The 19,789-nt window shown below is 39.2% G+C and overlaps 1 protein-coding gene across 1 annotated transcript in view; it reads left to right on the forward strand.

Moving 5' to 3' along the window:
- Nucleotides 1–2,755: 2,755 nt before the first annotated feature.
- POLN (DNA polymerase nu) overlaps nt 2,756–19,789 on the forward strand; it is a 111,956-nt gene continuing 94,922 nt past the window's right edge. Inside the window, exons 1-3 of the mRNA XM_080343870.1 lie at nt 2,756–2,840; nt 13,192–13,338; nt 16,823–16,866. Of these exons, the coding sequence (XP_080199996.1) occupies nt 13,206–13,338; nt 16,823–16,866 (177 nt within the window). The 5' untranslated portion in view covers nt 2,756–2,840; nt 13,192–13,205. The remainder of the gene's footprint in view (nt 2,841–13,191; nt 13,339–16,822; nt 16,867–19,789) is intronic.

The following is a 19,789-nucleotide window of genomic DNA, read 5'->3' on the forward strand; positions in this document are numbered from 1 at the left end:
CGTCCAGGAGGTGGGCTCCACAGAGCTGAATTGCTCTGAGGACAGGAAGATTTTTAGGAAGATTTCTAGGTGTTTAAAATTTGCTTTTACGCAGTCATTTTTTACATGAGAAGCACTGATATTTATAAAATTTTAAAAAAACCTATATTGTGAAGCATAAGCCTTCAAATACTACCATAGGACAAGTTGATTTTAGCGTGAGTAACTGAGTGAACTGAAAGGGTGTCATCTTGCAAAATAAGCCAGTGAATGCTTGCGTTCCCCGTTGGAAGGGCGCAGTGCACTATCTGCAAGACAATTTGAAAACCTGAGATAGCTTAAATTGCAGCTGCACATCAGGCTAAAATCTGATGGGGAGGAACTCAACACTACGGGTCTTTTTACCCATGAGAACTCACTGTCAGGTCAGGGATTAATTTAAAAGTGTCTTGCACAGACCACATTATACCAGAAATCAACATACTGCACTTTGCAGGTGATATAGGCGCTGATTTTGATTTAGAAAACCTCATGTGAGTTAAGCCTCAGCTGTGCTGAGCTGCGAGGTTGCTCATTTCCCTGGGTTGATTCATTTCAACAATTGCGTTAAGCGAGATTAGAGAAGCTGCACATTTAGGACATGTAGTGGGAGGACTCAGCCACCCACATACAGCCTGGGTCAATGCCTCATTGGGGTGAACCGTAGAGATAACATTTCTGGATGAAATACATGGTTTCTTTCTAGAATAACTGGCCTTAGAAACTACTACAAAAACCCCCAGCAAACAACAAACCCACCATTCTGAATTTAGTGGTGCAGAAAATCTAATTCAAGAACTATTAGTGGGTGAGCTGCTCCATAGTAGCAACCACATTATAATTAAGCTTAACACTGTAAGAAGAGAGCAAGACAAATAAAGCAGACAGATACTCCATTTTAAGAAGACTACGTATGTGAAAATGGGAGGCAATGCCAGAAAACCCTAAATGAGTTCAAAAGCAAGAAGCATACAAACACCCAGAAGGCTTAAAACCCACTGTACTAAACCCCACTGTACTAGAAGCCCAGGTAAAATGTTTGACACAAACATAAACCTGTGGCCCAAACCTCCCTCCTACGTGTCTCAGTGACAGCATCAGGGAGGCTATTGCAAGGTGAGCAGGGGAGCCCAGAAATTGTGGCACATGAAACTTAAACAGGAGACGGATAAAGGCGAGGAGTGGCTGATAAAGGATGATGCTCAGATTGCTGGTGAATTTACATGATGCTCAGAACCAGCCCTCGCAATGCAGAATACATCCCGTGATCATTGTCCAGAGCTTTCTGGGGGCTCCGTGGGCAGCAGCAACCAAACAGCCAAGAAAATGGAGCATCGTTGGAGAGAAGGATGTTGTAGAAAACCTCGGTGCACCCACACCTCAAGGAATGGGCGCAGCCTCATCTCTGCACCTGGAGTGATGTGCAGTGATGTTGTAGAACGTGCAGAAGACAACTGAGATCATCAGGGAACGGAGCACTCGCTTTGCCCAGAGAAAATCATGGAACCCTCCAAGTCGGAGAGAAGAGCTGAAGGGAAATTTACCAGTGGTTTTTAAATCACTCTGGAGGCCACAGGTAAAGTAAATGCAGCAGGGCCATTCACCAGCCCTGCAGTGCTACAGCCATGGGTCATTGGATGAGATGATGAGGGGTCTGGAGCATCTTTCTTGTGAGGAAAGACTGAGGGTGCTGGGTCTGTTCAGCCTGGGGAATAGAAGCTGCGAGGGGATCTCATCAATGTTCATAAATACCTCAAGGGTGAGTATCAAGAGGATGGACCAGACTCCTTTCAGTGGTGCCCAACAGTAGGATGGGGGGCAATGGGCACAGGCTGAAGCACAGGAGGTTCCATCTGAATATGAGGAGAAACTTCTTGACTGTGAGGTGCCAGAGCCCTGGAACAGGCTGCCCAGAGAGGCTGTGGAGTCTCCTTCTCTGGAGACATTCAAACTCGTCTGGACACCTTCCTGTGTGACCTGCTCTGGTGAACCTGCTTTAGCAGGGGGGTTGGACTGGATGATCTCCAGAGGTCCCTTCAACCCCAGCCAGTCTGAGATTCTGTGGGAGGGTAGGAAAGTGCTTGTTTAAGCAGCAGGTGGTGATGTTCAGGAATTTGTTGCCTTGTGAAGTTTTGAGGTGTATCAGCAGGTTCAAAAAGAGGTTAGGTAAATTCATGGACCTCAAGTCCGTGGAAAGTATACCAAAAGGACTGGGCAGGGATGAATCGCTGTTACAGCCACCGTGGGCAGGGGGGGGTGGCCACCGGCAGCCATGTCGCTCCGCTCTGGGGAGGCTGGTGGCCACACAGGCCCGTGGCACGGCTTGGACCAAAGCTGAGCGACGCCGAACCGCAGCCAGGCCGCCCTCAGCCCCTTCCTCCCACACGCGGCCCCAGCACGACCCCGCCGAGCGGGCCGGGGCGGCGGGACGGGCTCGGACGCCCTGAGGGGAGAAACCGCCGCCCACAAGCCCCGCCCCCGCGGCTGTGGGGAGCTCCGCCCCATCGCCCGCCTACGTGACGTCACCGTGAGCAGGCCGGCCCCGCCCAATCCCCGCGCAGGATCCCGTCCCCCACTGGCGGGCGGCGCGGAAGGACGGCGGGGAGGAATAGGCGCTTTCGCGCAGGCGCAGTCGACGGCGGGGCCGTGGCACGCGGGCCCTCGCGGCGGGGAGGCCGCGCGAGACTTAGCGCGTGGCGGGCGTTTCGAGCTGTTGGCGCCGCCGGCGTCCCCGCCCCTCCCCGCGCGGGCGCCTCCTCAGCCTTCCCGCCATTTTCTGCGTCTCTTCTCCCCTCAGCGCTCCGCCGGGACACAGCACTGTGGTGAGTACCGAGGGTGCGGGGCCGGGAACCGCTCGTACCGGGGTCGGGCAGCCAGCGCAGCGTGCCCTCTCCCCTCCGCCTCCTCGTCCTGCCCTGCCCGGGATCGGCTCTTGGCCGGGAACGCAGCGGCCCCAGAGTTGGGATGTGGCCGGCGGTTGGACGCGTTGGCGCTGAGAGCGAACCCGTGAGGGGCCCACTCGTGTGGGCGGGGCTGGCTGTGACCATGGGGCTTCCCCTTGGTGGGGATCGTGGGTGGCTTGCTCAAGGGTCCCAAGATGATGTGTTTGGTTGGGAGGGCGACGAAGCTGGTGAGGAGCCTGGAGTGCAAGTGTGATGAGAAGCGGCTGAGGGAACTGGGGCTGTTTACCCTGGGGAACAGGAGGCTGAGGGGAGACCTTATCACTGTCTACAACTGCCTGAAAGGAGGTTGTAGCATGGAGGGTGTTGGTCTCTTCTCTCAAGTAGCAAGTGATAGGACAAGAGGAAATGGCCTCAAGTTGCAACAGAGGAGGTTTAGATTGGATATTAGGAAAAAATTCTTCACAGGAAGGGTTGTCAGGCATTGGAACAGGCTGCCCAGGGAAGTGGTGGAGTCACCATCCCTGGGGGGGGGGGTTAAAAGGCGTTTAGACGGGGTTCTTAGGGACATGGTTTAGTGCCATAGTTAGGTTAGGTAATGCTTGGACTCGATGATCCTGAGGGTCTCTTCCAACCGAAATGATTCTATGGTGTTTGATGGTGGCTCAGGCAGCAGTGTCAGCGTCCCTCAGTGATCCGCATACAGAAAGCGGTGTGCACTCTGTAAGTCTGTTTCTTATATAATCTGTAACTCTAAGATAACTAAATACACAGAATTTCAGAAGGATGCAGTTACTCCTTTAGCACTCATGCCCTCCAGGCCAGCTGGCAAAGTAGGGTTTTCTGGTGGAATGTATGTTCTAGAAACAAAGTATTAAGTAATACCAAACTAAAAAAAACCCATGGATGTTACCCGTGTATTGCAGACAAGGCCTAACTTTCTTGATAATTTCTCCTATTCTTAGCTATTTGTTGTGTTCACTTTAGGATCTGAAAGCTGATGATTTATATGCTAGGAAATAGCAAAACGGCAAACTCCTTTATCTTATAATTTTTAAGTTGTGACTATTACACCGGAGTTCTTACACCAATCTTAGTTTTATATTTTATACTTGATAAGTAAAGTGCAGTATTACGTTGAGAGTTTTTTATGGTAAAGGATTTCTTGCTCCATTTTCAGAGGAAACTTTAGAATGGAAGTTTGGAAGACAAGGTTCTGCTTGCTGCCGAAGTAAAAAAAAATCACTATAAGCAGTATCTCGAAGCGTAGTGTAATGTCACTGTAGTTTTGTTTTTAGAACAAACTGAAAGTTGTTCTCATTTTGGAAGAAATAAAATGATTGTGGGTGGGGGTTTTTTATTTAATGTGAGGAAACTATATAAGTAAATCACTTTTGCAGGCTAGTGAATTACTCAGTATTTACACCTGTTGCTTTTAAATTCATGGTAGTATTCTGTTTTAATAGTAAATTTATATGAATTAAGGAAAAACATTAGTGTTTGCAAAGATCGGGGCTTTAATCAATGTAAAAATATGTCCCCTGATTTGATAAACAAGATCTATTAAGACATCTCTGAAATAAAAATTTGTTTCTAGTTTTCCAATAGCAACTCTAAAGCAGAATAGCATTCAGTTTTTTTGTGTGATCTGACGCTTCCTTTTTCCTGTGCAGACTCTTTTTACTAAAATACTGAATATTCATTTAAAACGACAAAAAAATTACAACTGGAATAATATCCCAGATTTTTTTCATGTATTTGGATCTTTTCTGCTTACAAAAATATTTTAATCATGAGCTGTGGGAATGATTTTGTGGAAACTCTTAAGAAAATTGGATATCCCAAAGCTGATGAGCTTAATGGAGAAGATTTTGATTGGCTGTTTGAGTCTTCGGAAGAGAAATCATTTATGGAGTGGTTTTGTGGAAATGTAAATGAGCAGTGTGTGGTATCTGAAAAAGAACTGCAAGAGTTTGATAGTCTTCTTGAGTCTGGTAAGCCCATTTTGGAAGGAAATTCACTGGATGAAGTCCTTAAAACCTTGAAGCCCGTGGCTTCAAAGAACAGTAGCCAAGAAGAGGAGGATGAAGAGGAGGAACGGAAGAAATTAGAGGATGAGCTTCAAACTCTTCAGAAGTTAAAAAAACTACAAATTCATCGGCATAATAAGCTTCAAATAATGATTTCTGAAAACAGCCGTGTACTACAAATGTTAAAAAACGAAGAGGAAGAAGCACATAAAGATTTGAAAGAAGGACTGGCAGTGTTTACTGCAGCAAGTAATAAGCTCAATAATGAACTGCAGTCTCTTATAGATGCAGCTAAGAAACTGGCCTCTTTCTTCACTGCTTCAGATTCAGAAGAAGGGTCAGCTTCACATCCAGTGTTTTTTTCCCAACTTTCTTTGGACAAATATTTGTCTCAGGAAGAACAAAGCACTGCAGCACTTACTTCATACTTAAAAACCCACTCTTGTCAAGGTATGTCTGAACAGGTTGAAAATTCACATGAAGACAGCTTTCTACTTGCAGATATAAGCAAAGAAGTCACTTCTGATGAGTCTCATGAAATTTGTGAAGAGAGTCTAGAGATGACCAGGCTCCAGACCGCGTATATTTGTGCTCAGCACCAGCTAATTCAGATGCAAGCTAAAGAGGAGAGCATGAATTCAGCTATAAAGTGTGTGGAGAGCATGCTGCAGTCCTTAAATGACAAGGTAAGCTGCAGAAGGTGAGTTTTAAACAGGCAGGCATATTCTCTGGATCTAGTAAGAGGAATTGCTGAATTATTGTGATTTCAAATATTTTTACATAGTAAAATTGCACTTCTATAAAGTTTTAGTCTTGGCCACAACATTTCTCATGTGAAATAGCTCTGGTTTCTATAGTCAGAAATGCTTTGGTATGGCAGAGTACCTTTAAGTCTGTTTTCCAGAATTACTACCTTAAAAACCCCAGAATTTAGTAGTACCTTTCCAGTTTAGTTCAAGTTTGAAATTTCAAATTCTAACTGGCTCTCAGTTGTTTGTACAACAAACAAAAGCTTAACTTTGGTTGAAATTTTGTGATATTGAGGAGTTAATATGAGAAGTGTATTCCTATCTGTATTCCATAGCATGAACTTGAGATGTTTTAGTTCACCTACTCTTTTGAAACTCGAGTATGTGTAATATGGTGATGTGTTTTAAATACCAAATAAATGGATCGGATAGTTGAAGCCTCAGAAATCTCTGAACAAGTGACGATGGGCAGATATGACTACTGGAATTTAAGTATGTGGAGAAATTGTAACAGAAGGCAAAATATTAACTTACGCCAGTCACGGGCTAACTTGAGGCATCGTGTCAGTTTGCATATTTTCATTTATGGATGACTAGCATATAGGGCTTGATTGATTAGGGTAATTTGAAAAAGATTGATTCTGATAGCAGTGTTGATAGTCATCTGACTAAATATATAAAAAAATATGTTTGCATGTGAGATTTCAGTTAGATGAGCTGTAATTTCACTTAGAACCCAGATTTCAAGCATGTCTGTTTTTTTCATGATAAACTGTTTCCTGGTGCTGCAATGAAATGAAATCACTGTTTATTTAAATACATTTAGTTATATGTACTTTTAAAGTCTGTATTTGCCTTATGTTTTTAAGTTCTGTAAAACGACTTGTGGCGGTTACATTGCAATCACTGCGTCTTTTGTATCTGTGAAGTTAAATGAGACTGAACTACATGAATCTGGTGTGGACTGAAGAAATGCATTAGGGAAGTGGCTTGGAGGGAACCAGGAAGAAATTAACAAATATTTTACTTTTTGCAGGATACTGGAAAACAAGAGAACCTTGATGCCAAAATATGTAGTTTAAATGATGAAATTTCAACAATTAAACAAGATATAACTCGGATAAACAATGAAGAGCTGCTTCCCCTTCTGAAAGAGAATGCACGACTGTTCACTGCTCCGGTGGTGAAAAGCTACTTGGATCGTCAGATTGCTCAGCAGGATTATTATGCTTCAAGACAAGATGAAATATGCAGGCATTTGGTAAGACAGAAAGCATCATTTGAACTTATCGAGCTAGCCTGTGAAATGGAGTTGAAGAAACATAAGGAGATCTACTGTCACCTTGAGAATCTGGTGGAACCGCTGAAACAGAGCATTAATGAGTTACAACAGAGACTACAGGTGACAGCTGAGCAAACTCAGCGTGCAAAACCGAGAAAAACTATTAGTTCAAATGATGGTTTCTCTTGCAGGTAAGCATTAGAGTCACTATTGAACTTTGACTTACTTTGAAATTATATTGCGGAGATAAAGGCTTAGGCAATCTAGGCCCTTTCTATTGCTGAGTTCTTAATTACTTGCTATAGCCAATTAGTATTTTGAATTCTCCAGAATTGAAGCCTTCAAGATATGAGACTTGCCTCTTGATTATCCTTTGAAATTCTTTTGAGGTTTGCCCAAGGAAAAAAATCTTCAGTTATCAGTCTTTAATATTGCTGAAGCATTCCCAAGCAATATTCAGAATATAATGAATATTCAAACTAAACCCCATCTTATGTGGTGTCCTGATATAGGACCTCTTAAAAGTTATTCTAGAGGTATAGATATAGGGAGCTGTTAATAACAATGATTTCCCAGATCATGTGCATGGCCTCTGCATCTTAGCCTACCAAAACCCCCGTGTGGTAGGGGAGAGGAATGACTCCTTCAATATATGGAATGCGTTTAGCTCATTCTTACTGCTTGATTTGCCATCTGGCTTCAGTGTCCTGTCACCCACGTAGAAGTCTAGTTTTTCACCGTCTAAGTAATTAAGTCTTAATAATTGTTAAGTGATAGTTGAGTATGGTCTTGCACAGTGAATAACTGCATTAATTTCGCTCCCACTGTGTGTTTGCATTGGCAGCTTGTAACGTTTTTGTTCAGGTTTATCATTACGAGTCTGAATCACTAAATGAGAATACTGTCTGGCTACTTTTTCACTTTCTTTTTTTAAAAAGGCATGTGTTAGTATTCATGATTCTGAAGGGAAGTTGGAAAAAGTGATAAACTCCCTAAAGGGTTTGAGAGCAGAAGACACTTGAAAGAAACTCAATTACTTTTGCAACATAGCTCCTGCTCTTAGTAGAGGCAGTCGGATTCTGTATTGAGGCTCCAGCTTCCAAAGATTTTAATATGCTGAGGTGGTGGTAGCAAGTGAGCAAAGAGATCTAATCGTATCTATTCTTCTTGATGCAGGGTAAAGGTACAGTTTAGTATGGCAAATATTGCTGTCGTTCGCATGACTCATAACTAATTGGAGAATTTCTTAGCAGTCTCTTCATAGACACAAAATGGGAAATAGTCCAGGAAGCTTGAAAATGTCGTAAAGATTTATCTTATTTCTCATTGGCCATTGAAGTCTGCTGGTTTTTAGCCCTTAAAAAAGTTGGATCTTACTTTGTTGTATTTGCAGTGTTGGGAAATAGTTGGTAAAAGCACATTGACAATTTCTATTTGCATTCATTGTGTACTAATTAATGGTTACTTTGGTATTTCATTGCTGTTAATTTAATATTTAAATATTGTGGAGTCCTATTGATCACATACTAGCTATATATAGATAGAATCATTCAATTAGTGGGAGATACAGCAGAGTTGTAAGAGTACCTTGAGCAGTACTGTCTTTTACTAGTCCTCTGACTTCTCAACATGAACATCTTATCTTGACTAATAATGACAGGAGTGCTTAGGAAACTTAAAAATGCTTGTGTCTAATTTCATTTGTTACAGACTATATCAGCTTCTGGAAGGAGAAAATAAAAACCAACAATTGTTTAAAACATACGAAAGCCTGGTAGAGATGGCTCAGAAGTTAAAGCAGGACTGTGTTACAGCACAAGATCAGCTAGAAGCATCTTCTCAAGAACAGTCTCTCCTTTTGTCCAAGCTAGAAAGCGATATAGATACCCTTTATGATGCTCTGTATCATGGGGGAAATCAGATACAACTCCGTAGTCAGGTAAGCCATTATCTAGTTATTAAAATTATTACATTAATGTGTGCCCTATCCTTTTAATGAGAAAGATGTGGTGTGAAGGTTGTAGACACACACAGGCACGCACATATCAGCAACAAATTTAATAGCATAATGATGATGGGCCCAGTATTTGTGTTGTTCTTAGCAAATGTTAGAATTTTGTAAATCTTGTCAGGTAATTTTTTTGTTTCTGAGCAAATAATTGCATTTAACTTTTAATTCCTTTCAAAGGTGTGTACAGTCCTGTATGAGTAGTAAGTTCATAGTGTGGGAAATATGTTATGTGGAAATGGTGTCACTGGAAAAGTAGTTTAAATTTCTCCTTACTGAGACAGGTTTTTTTTACCTGTTGTCTGTAACACCTGAATAGTGGAGTTTGGCCCCTTAAAAAGTCTGGTCATAGGTGGCTCATTTGGACAAAATAAGAATATCAGAATTTTGAAGGACAGTTTTAGCAGGACAGTCCTGCTGCAGAGCTCCCAAGTGTTTGGTTTAGAGCCTCTTTTAAATGGCAATAGGGTTGTCAAATGCAACCTGGTTTGTTTCTTAAGTAATTGTAGATATCTAAGAAACGGATTGAAGGAAGTCTTCTGGTACATAATACTTACTTGGTTAAATACAACAAAATATATTTAACACTTCCATCTGTCAAGGGAATTTGCAACATATACAACAGTTTTTGTTTAATAATGAAACTTTGTAATTGGAACAGTACGCCTCTAGGGATAACGTTATTATATCTATCAAATACCGTTATTGATCCAAGTTACTTCTTAAAACATAGTGATATCTCTTTCTATTGCTACTGTTTTTCAAGAAAAGTAGTTCCTTTAATTAGGAAATAATGTGCAAATAGACGACTAGCCTACTTACACTGAACTATCATAAGGGTGACTTTTGGGAAAATTGTAGCTGGTAATTAATGATTTAATTTAAAAATTTAATTAGCTTTTTTCCTGTGTGGTGTTTTGTTTTTTTGGTGTGGTTTTTGTGTGTGTGGTTTTGTTTTTTTCTTTGTTTTTTTGTGGGTTTTTTAAGGATTTGACTAACTACAAAGACTTGTAATCGATTGAAAATCTTATTCAACCACCTGTCTAATTGAGGGGCAGATTCTTATGGTGTGAACTGGTTTAGTAAACAAGTAAATGAAATTACATTTTCATTACCTGATGTGCGTACTGTTACGTGGAGCTCTAAAGTTACATAAATTGAATGGAATCCTTCATCACCTCCTTCATCACCTGTGTTTTGATTTTTTTTTTTTTTTTTTTTTTTTTTTTGTGGTGACTTTTCACTTACAAACAGAAGTGGCTACCAAAAGCAAAGAACTTTATTTCTAATTCAGCTAGTGTATTAACAATATAAAAGTAATGATTTTTTTATCTTTTTTTGTTAGGAACTTACTGAGCAGTTTCACCAACTGGAGACTGATTTAAAGAAACTGAATCAACTCCTTATGGATCTGCTTGCTGATGTGAAGTCAAAGAAAAACTTTTTAGAGTCTAATAAACTGCATCAGATGGAAAGGAACTTGTATGTGTATTTTTTCAGAGACCAAGAACGCTTGAAAGAGATGGTGGAGAAGCTTGAACAGCAGGCTGAGGCTAAAGCCAGTGGTCTGGAAGATGAGAATTTTATCACCAGTGAAGTACTTAATGTTTAAACTTCAATGTACTCTTAAAAAGGAAAACATCTTCATGTAAACTGTCTACAAGTTTATAGAATGATAAGTATTAGCTTATCAAGGCTAACATTTACCTATCATTGCAATGCATGTTTAACTGCGACAGCTACCAAGTTTGGATTGTATGCTGATTTTGGCACCCACCACCATGTTCAAATCTCAGTTTTGTCAGAATGCTGTGATATGAAGTAATACATTAGTTATTTGAATGAATTACATTCAGACTGCTCTTCTGCTAGCCTATATCTTGATTTCCACTGCACGCAGCATAGCAGAAAAAGGAACATTTCATACCCTTGAGATCAGTTTTCTTGCATGCTAAGAACGTCTGATATGTGAACTGAAAAATAAAGGTGGAGAAGGCATTCCAGATTTTGGAATATGGATGTAATCTGCTCCTGAACAGGAGAGTTCTGCAAGGCAGACATTCCGTAATTGTTTCTCTTACAATTCCCCTAAGAAGATTTGGTTTTGTTAAAAATGTATTGGAATATGTACCAGAATCTGTTTCAAGTACCAAGACCATCTGTTTTAAGACCATTCCCTTATCTCATAATTTAACTTATGGCCTACCTTCTCCATTTAAACCAGTACCTATTCATACTGGGCTCTTCAAAGAAAAATAAGTTTAAATTTATCTTTTGAACTTGGAGTTTGCTGTATAATTTATAGTGATAGGCATTTCAATTCAGAGTCCTAATGCTTTCATACTTTATGTTCATGTGCATTGTTAGACTGTTTATCAAATTTTCATATAGCTCCCCAGTGTACCAATGGAACTAAATAGGCTTTTACAGTATGATAACTTCCAGTGTTTAATATTTTGATGGAATCAGCTGTGCTTGCTTTCAAGTAGTGTACATATTGATGAGGGTTAATAAACCAGCTTTAACTTCAGTAGTCTTAACTTTTGATGACAGACTTTTAACTTATGTAAGTATAACTTATTTTTAAATGTTTACATTTTTAACTGATTGGTTGGATGTCTTTTATATCTGGATCTCATGCTGCTTAACTCTCTCTATCCATTGTGTTTATTATTAAATGGCAAATACTATAAATTCAGTTTGGTGTTGTCAATATTTATGGTATATCAATGTGTTGGTTTTAGATGTGTTCTCATGCATTGTGTCTTGTTTGTGTTTAATCTGCTAGGTTCTCATTTTGATATGCTCCTGAAGCATTAGGACTGCCACTTCCAACCCTGAGAAGTCAGGGAGCGTTTTTACCCTGTGCGAGAAAGAAGTGTTGCTCGCTCTTATAAAAGTCAGGAATAGTTGTGTGTAGGGAAAGATTCTGACTCCTGGAGTGTGATGGGAAAGAACACCATTCTGTCTCTCTTTTGCATGCTTACTGTAAATCTAGAGCTAGAAAGATATAGCCAATGTTAATGCAGGCTGATGGATATGCATGTTTGTACTTGTAAGTATTCAAACTTGCAATCTGCTTGTGGTCTTGAGCTAAGAAAAAATTTTCCCATGTAAGCAGAGGAAATATTGTTTACTTGATGGTTAAATGACTTGAAAGTCTACTCATGCACAGCATTTGGGGGTTGAAAACCAGAGTACCAGGACTGCAGTTATTAACTTGTATAAAAATAATGTACTTAACAGCAGTTTTTGGTAGAGCAGTTGACTTGTACAGCTTGAATCCTTCAACTGTTTTGAAAATCTGGGATATTTATCTTATGTTGGTGGTAAGTTTTATGCATTGTGCTGGTCTAACTATATTATGTCAACAAGGTCATCAGTGTGGACACCGTTGTTTCTAATTCTCCTGTATATGTTACATTTAGGCGCTCTCTAAGTATTTTGTATGTATTTTAGAATATGGCTACAGGTCAATTGGAAAAGCAACTGCTTTTCAAAAAAGGATAAAATTTAGAACAGCAATAGCTGCTGTTTAAGTTTGTAGAGACTTCAGATACTGCTGACCTGTTTCTTAATTTGACAAATAACATTAAAATAGTTACAGTTTATTAATATTTAATAGTACGAGTACATCCATTATACCCAATTTAAGGAATATAGGTCTTTTATGATAAGTATTTTCTGAAATAACACATCACTGATGTTTGTATATTATGATAATAATTCTTGTTTCTTGCATCTTGTGTTGGCTCTATTTTGGCAGCTACTTGAAAGGTTTTTTCCTTTATAAAATCTTAGTACCAATAACAGTAAATTTATGTATACACTAGATATAGACTAGTTTAAAGATGTTTAGGAAAGGGGAAGTATTTCAGACATAAATTATAATTCTTGGTTTATTTGTCAGATTTTTTTTTTTATTAGAAGTTAGTTTTACTTAACAGGACTGCTTAATTTTTATTGGTATATTACAACACTATTTCAAAGAAGTTTCATGTAGTTTTTATGCATTATTACAAATTGCTAATTTTTATTTACAATACTTAGAAACTGATAGGCATGGCAGGGAGGAAATGTCATGTGCTGTCAGAGAATGAATGACTGAACATGTTTGCTGTATTTTGTCTTCAGTTTCAACAGAATGTGAATGCAGATTGGTGGCCCTGATATCATGCATTATTTGTGTGTGTTCTTTGTTTAGGTTTAATCTTAAAAATGGAACAGTACACATCTTACATAGGATGTGAGGCTTCTCAAGTGCCTTTATCTGATATTGCTCAAAGGATTATGACAGCTTTGCAGTCTGTTCCTGTAGGAGGAGTTCAGACTAACAGAAAAAATAACCAGAGTGAGTAAATCTTAGACTGCTTAAGTGTCTCCATTTTCAGTTGAAAAACTGAAACCAAAACAATATCAGATCTCTAGTCCCTATTTTCAAAAAGAAAAAAAAAGAAACACCTGAGACTTTATGTTTCCAGGTTTACAACTGAAATGAGGCTGTAACTGACATTGGCTGGGACTTTTCTGATTAAGTAATGCAACATGAGGTCAAGGAACTAAGATATTGCCAGTGCTCTCAATTACATTATTTATTTATTTTTTTTCTGTTCTTGCTATGTGGTATAGAAGTAAATGAGGATTTCAAACTGTTAATTAACTAATACTGTAAATTAAATGTATTTGTTAACTTTAGATACTCTAGAGACTCTAGATACTTAAAGATGACTAGAGGTAATGGGAATCTGCCAGAACTGTGAACTCTCCAGACTCATGTCTGTCCTTTAAACACGTGTTCGTTAGCAGCTCACTCCTTGTCAAATTCTAGGGACATGAGCTCCCAGTGGTAGAGCACATTAGGTACTATTAAAAGTGCTTCAGCAGGTCTTTGTTGACCCAATCTGGTTCAGAACATTGTGGATACTAGGGAAGTTTTGCGAGATGGGATTTTTATTCTCAGTTCTTTGGATTTTGTAGTTTGACAGCTTTGTAGCTCTGGAAAGAAGTAGATAAAATTTAAGAGTTTTACTAAATTTCAGTTGTGTGTTTTTTCCTGACAACTAGATCCTGGAATATCATCTGGTGGATGAGATTTAAATCTAGCATTTGTTCTTGTTTGCAGCCTCAGTGTTATGTAAATAACAGTTCAGGTTCTTTTTTTGGTAGTGAAGTATTGGATCAGTGGAGCCTGATGGTGTAGCAGTGAAAAGGGTGATAGTTCATTGCTGTGTAAATCACTGATACACATTTTAAAAAATGTGGGGTGGATTCATTTTAAAATGGGACGATATTGTAAGGAAACTCAGACCTCTTTTCAGACTCAGTTTAATTGCCATTCCATTTCTCTTGCTACCTTGTAATTTTCCCTTCCTTAGTTTTCCTGTGTAACCTTTTTTTGTCTTAGGCTTGGGAACTTTGTACTGTGCAATATCTATGTCGTTATGTTGTCTGCTCTTGACCCATTCACTCTATATCAAGCTGTAAAATTACAGATTCTCTTTTTTTAGAAAACACAATGAAGGTGCCTGGTATCTTTAGCCAAATGAGCTTGCTGTCTTTGTAGTGCTGCTAAATCTTTATTCACTGGAGAGTGAAAGAACAGTATCAGTATTTAGTGGTGGCAGGACACATGACTAGCTTTCCTTGTGCTTGTTTTCCGTGTAGTAGTTACAATTGTTTCTAGTGTACAGGCTTAAGAACAAAATTATTTTAATTGTTTTTAGGAAATTGCCTGTGTATATAGATTTAGCTGCTCAGCGTGGACCTGTAGAGAAGAAAAAGTGCCTCCTTTAAAAAAGAAACAACTCCAAACCTGTCATGTTAGTTGATCTGTTTCAAACTGTATTGAAGTATATTTTGAGAGATCTTTAAAGATTAAATTCTATTTACTGGAAAAACTGTTTGTCTTTAGAAGGTGAATAATAGTTTCAAATAGGACAAATATCTGTGAAGTTCAACTGGCAGATGAAATTCAGTGGTTATCTTGGCAGCAAAGCTTGTAATGCTTCCATCTAGCCTAAAGAAGGAGTTTGAAAGCAAAGATGGGTTTCTGCTGCCATCTGGTGAAACTTTTTTGTAAACCAGAAATTCAGGGTTGTATAGGTCTTTAGGTAGCTGTCATACGGAAGGAGGGAAATGTAATTCTCCTCTTCTTCTCTTGAGGGTGAATTTGTCAAGAAATATTTAGCTGTGAAACAATTAAAAGCACCAAATGTAAACTCAGTTACTATCATTATTAAGTTATCATTTTATTGTTGTAGGAAGTCTCAAGAAAACCAAATCTAAAATGTTTGAAGCTACGAATACAGTTATGCCAGATTAATTGTTTTAACAGCTCAGGTTAGTACTCTGAGCTGGAGAGAACTGATTTTACATATACACCAACATGAACCTGCATGTGATACTGTAAAGTAATAAGCTTAGTTTCTTCTGGAGACTAGGCTAGTTAGTCTTTGAAAATGTGGTGTGTGTTTTTGTGCGGTTTGGTTTTGTTTTTTAGTATCAGTATTTTAAGTACAGGATCCTGCTTTGCCTAGACAAAATTTTTTTTAAAACAGTTCCAGTAAACAGAAATAGATCCCCTTGTGCTTTGTTTGCTATTGGTCATCAGCACATTAGATTCAGAAGGTGTCTTGCTGCTGGTAATGCAGATTTCATAGCTGAAAATGGCAGTGGAGTGTTGTACTCAGTGTGGACTAGGAGTTAGAAGGGGACAAAATATGTATTTTACCCATGAGGTGTCTTTTGGCTGAGTAGTAGAAGAATTGAACAGTCAGACCTGATGATCTTAAAGGTTTTTTTCCAACCTAAATGATTCTGTGGTTCTAATCTAGAGACAAAGGAGTCCAACTAATTGCAAACTCTGGAGACACATGTACTTCAGCAGAGTTCTGTTTTTCACTGTTCCCCTTCCTGTGCCTGCCAAGTTTGTAATTACTGCTGTCCTGTTGCCCCTTGTACTTTTATCACTTCCTTCTCCTTTTCTTGGGGCTACTGGACAGCGTTGCAGGCATGTCCTAACTGTTTCATTTAGCATGGTGCAGAGTCCTGAAGTGCATTTACTAAGCCTTCCTTAAACTGCAGCATCTTTCTGCTTTCAAAGCTGCAGGGTAAATGTCAGCGGTGGTTCAGCGCTGGGCCCAGGCTGACAGCCGTGCTGCAACACAGGGCTCAGTCTGAGACCCAGCACTGACAGCCCTCTGGCTTCTTGTGGTGTTAGTCACTACCTGACTTTTCTTTCAGTTGGATACGTCTGAATTCTCCTTGCTCTCTGCTCTTGTCTGGTCTTACAATAGCTGTTCTACTGCGAGGATGAACAATGTAGAAAAACATATCTTTTGCAGTGAAGCATGGTCAGTTCTCTGTAGGGCATGATATGCTAAAATGTATATGCAAACAGGGTTTTACTGAAGAAAATTGTGGAATAATACTGCCTAAGAAAACAGTTGAGCTGTGTGAAGTGTGTAGAGTTTTTGTTGTTATTTCTTGCCCGTTCCTCCAGCTTTACCTCGACCAAGATGGAATGTGTTTGCTTTAAAGAAAGAAATATGCATATTTACAGTATGACAGTAATGCCTTTTCTGAAAACTGTTGAAAGTGCTTCTCTGCTTTGTAGCAAATTTGAATTCATTTTTTCTTAATAGGGACAGATCACGCTTTTACATATGCATATGTAGGAACCTGCAGGGCCTTTTTAAGCATGCATAATATTAATTTGAGGAAAATAGTTGCCTTGGTAAAAGTGTCAGTAATGGAACACTGTATGTAACCCAAGTTATATGCACTGCTTTCAGATTAATTGGAATTGTAAAATGTTTCCCGTTCTTTTCTTAAAGGTATAGAGAAGACAAAGGAAAATAAACGTCTGAAAAATGAAAAGGCAAGCACACTTTAAGACTAGAGACCACTAAAAGCAGTGTTTTTGTAGAAGGTTTGAAGTTGTTATAGACTGGGTCTTTCACAGTAAGTTTTATCACAATACGCTCATAGTTAACACATACACCCATAGTTAACTTTCCTCTGCCTTATTTTGCACTTGTCATCTACTTACCTATGAGAGTCTTGGCCCTACTTCTGCTTTTCTTGTTACAGGAAGTTAGTCTTTTGCGACAGATTGATCAGAAAAAAAATGGGGTTGTCACATTTAGCTATCTAAACCAGGGTTTAAAAAGGTTCTCAGACCTCCATCACTGAACAAGCACTAGCACCCCCAAAAGTCCCTCAAAATGCAGCAAGCTTCTTTTCACAGTAATAGTGAAGTGGCTTATGTTTTGTGAATTGTCATCATCCGTAACTGGCAAGGCCCATATGATGCTCATGTGCTCTACAGAAGAGCCAATAGATAATGTGGCCTTTAGATAACCTGTTTGGAGTTAACACATCATTCTGTGTACTAAATGTCCTTATAACAACTGTGTGGATGAAACTTAACATGTTATTTTGTTACCTGGCTGTATTCCTACAGAAGACGACTCTGTCTTTTCCAGAGTTGCTAGTGGCACTTCATTTTTTTTCTGCTCTGTAGGTGTTGCTTGTATGATTTGTTGTGGTTTAGCCCAGCAGGCAGCTAAACACCATGCAGCCGTTCACTCACTTCCTTACACCCAGTGGGATGGTGGTGGTGGGGAAGTAAAATTTGTGGGTTGAGATAAAGACAGTTTAATAGGACAGAAAATGGAGAGAAAATAATAAAATAATATTGAGAACAAGTGATGCACAGTGCAATTGCTCATCTCCCGCTGACCGATGCCCAGCCAGTTCCTGAGCAGCTGCCCCACAGCTAACTTTCCCCCTAGTTTTATATTCAGCATGCCATTTTATGGTATGGAATATCTCTTTGGCCAGTTGGGGTCAGCTTCCCTGGCTGTGTCCCCTCCCACCTTCTTGTGGTCCATCAGCCTCCTCACTGGCAGGGCAGTATGAGAAGCTGAAAATTCCTTGACTTGGTGTAAACACTGCTTAGCAACAACTGAAACATCAGTGTGTTATTAATATTATTCTCATCCTAAATCCAAAACCTAGCACTATACCAGTTAATAGGAAGAAAATTAACTATCTCAGCTGAAATCGGGACAGATTAATCTCCTTAATTTGTGGGTTTGCAGCACTGTTAGCCAGTCTGTCTCGCCACCTATTCCTTCTTTTCTGCTTTTCCTTGTTTTACATTTTTGGTCCTTCCATAGCCTGGTACTTGTCATTACATAAAGTGAGGTGATTGATATGAAAAATTACTTTGTATTAGGAAATTAAATTTTTGGTTTAATCATCTCTCTGAATTTGGTTTTGGTACACACAAGTGAGTGCCAGTACAAGAATGAGACTGGATAACAGGGGTGGCCCCAACTCAGACTGTGATTGTAAGATCCATTGAGTTAACTGATGAGTTCTAAGTGCTGCAAGTGTACTCCTGTCCCAGCTGCAAATTTCACAGCCTTCCTTAATCTGACTCTGGTGCATGTTGCACACTTCAGCAAGTCAATTCAGTTTGGTCAAGATGTAAAAAAAGTTTTCTTTTTTTGTGGGGTGGCATAGTTTCCTACAAATTAAAGTGGCTCACAGATTGACATGCAGCTGTGGGTGCACATAGATAGTAGTGGAACCTCTTTTTGTGATGATGAGGTGCTAATTCTGACTTGCTGCATCTAGTGAAATTTTCCTACATGCATATAAATTATGAAACTATATCCTGTGAGTTGTTTTCTCTACTTCCAGCTATGTCTTTATTTCTAGTAGAAGATCAGTTTTTCCTGGAAGATGCTGCTTCTTTCTGTGGTTAATTGTAGTTCCAGCTGTATTATTCTGACTTGATAATTAAATTGCTTTGTTCTTATTTTTGAACTTTTAAAAGAGAATTGCTTGTTCCTGACTCTATAATTACTTGAATGTCCTAATTCAAATTCTACTTTGTTAAACAGTAAAACTATTTCTAGTTTGACTGGAGAATACACTTGAGTGGATTAATTGCCCTTCTACAGCTCTTAAGCATTTGGTCCTTCTGTGCTATTATTTTTCCACTTATGGTAACTTTTTATAATGTCAACTTTTTGATTAGCATTGCCTAAGTCCAATTTATTTGTCTTCTTTCATAACAACCACTATTCATTTTGATAGTAGCAAAAGCTTATTAGCTCCCTTTTTCTATTTACTTAGAACCTGTTATTTGTATTTTAGCTGTAGAGCTGATCCTGTCAAGTATGATCTCAAGCAGTCTAAACCTTTTTCATAGTTCTGAGGTTTGGGAATATGGGAACTGGGTTCAGGAATATTGCAAAACAAGAAAAAAAATGGGCTTTGTCATCCTGGATTACTCAGTCAATACTGATTGAATAGAGATGGACGATATTTTTAGTCAGTGAAAATTGTCACCTTGGGGAAAGGATGGGAGCCCTGCAGAGCAGTAACTTGTGGTTCTTTTGAAGTGAGAAAGCCTTAGTTTTTGGAATGGTAATGACAGCAGAGGTACCAAAGGAGACTGGCTGTGCTACAGGAGCAGAAAATACAGTAATTATGAGAGACTTCAGTTACTTTTCAGTTGAGTGAATGTTACGCTTATGTATGATGCTGAGATTAAAAATTAGGAGACAACTGCTTTGCTCAACTGTTAGACAACTTAAAAGATAAATTGGTTTTTATTTGATTCTGTATGAGATCATATTCAAAATCTTCCTGCTGAAAGATGCTTTGACAGGGACTATAATCTTTCTGAGGCATGAAAAGATAGATAAGTCACCACATCAATGCTTCATTTCAGAAAAGGAAATTACATAAAAATGAAGGAACTTTTAAAAGAAAATATATGGAGT

The sequence above is a fragment of the Nesoenas mayeri genome, assembly GCF_963082525.1.
Source record: "Nesoenas mayeri genome assembly, chromosome: 4".
Taxonomy (NCBI): Eukaryota; Metazoa; Chordata; class Aves; order Columbiformes; family Columbidae; genus Nesoenas; species Nesoenas mayeri.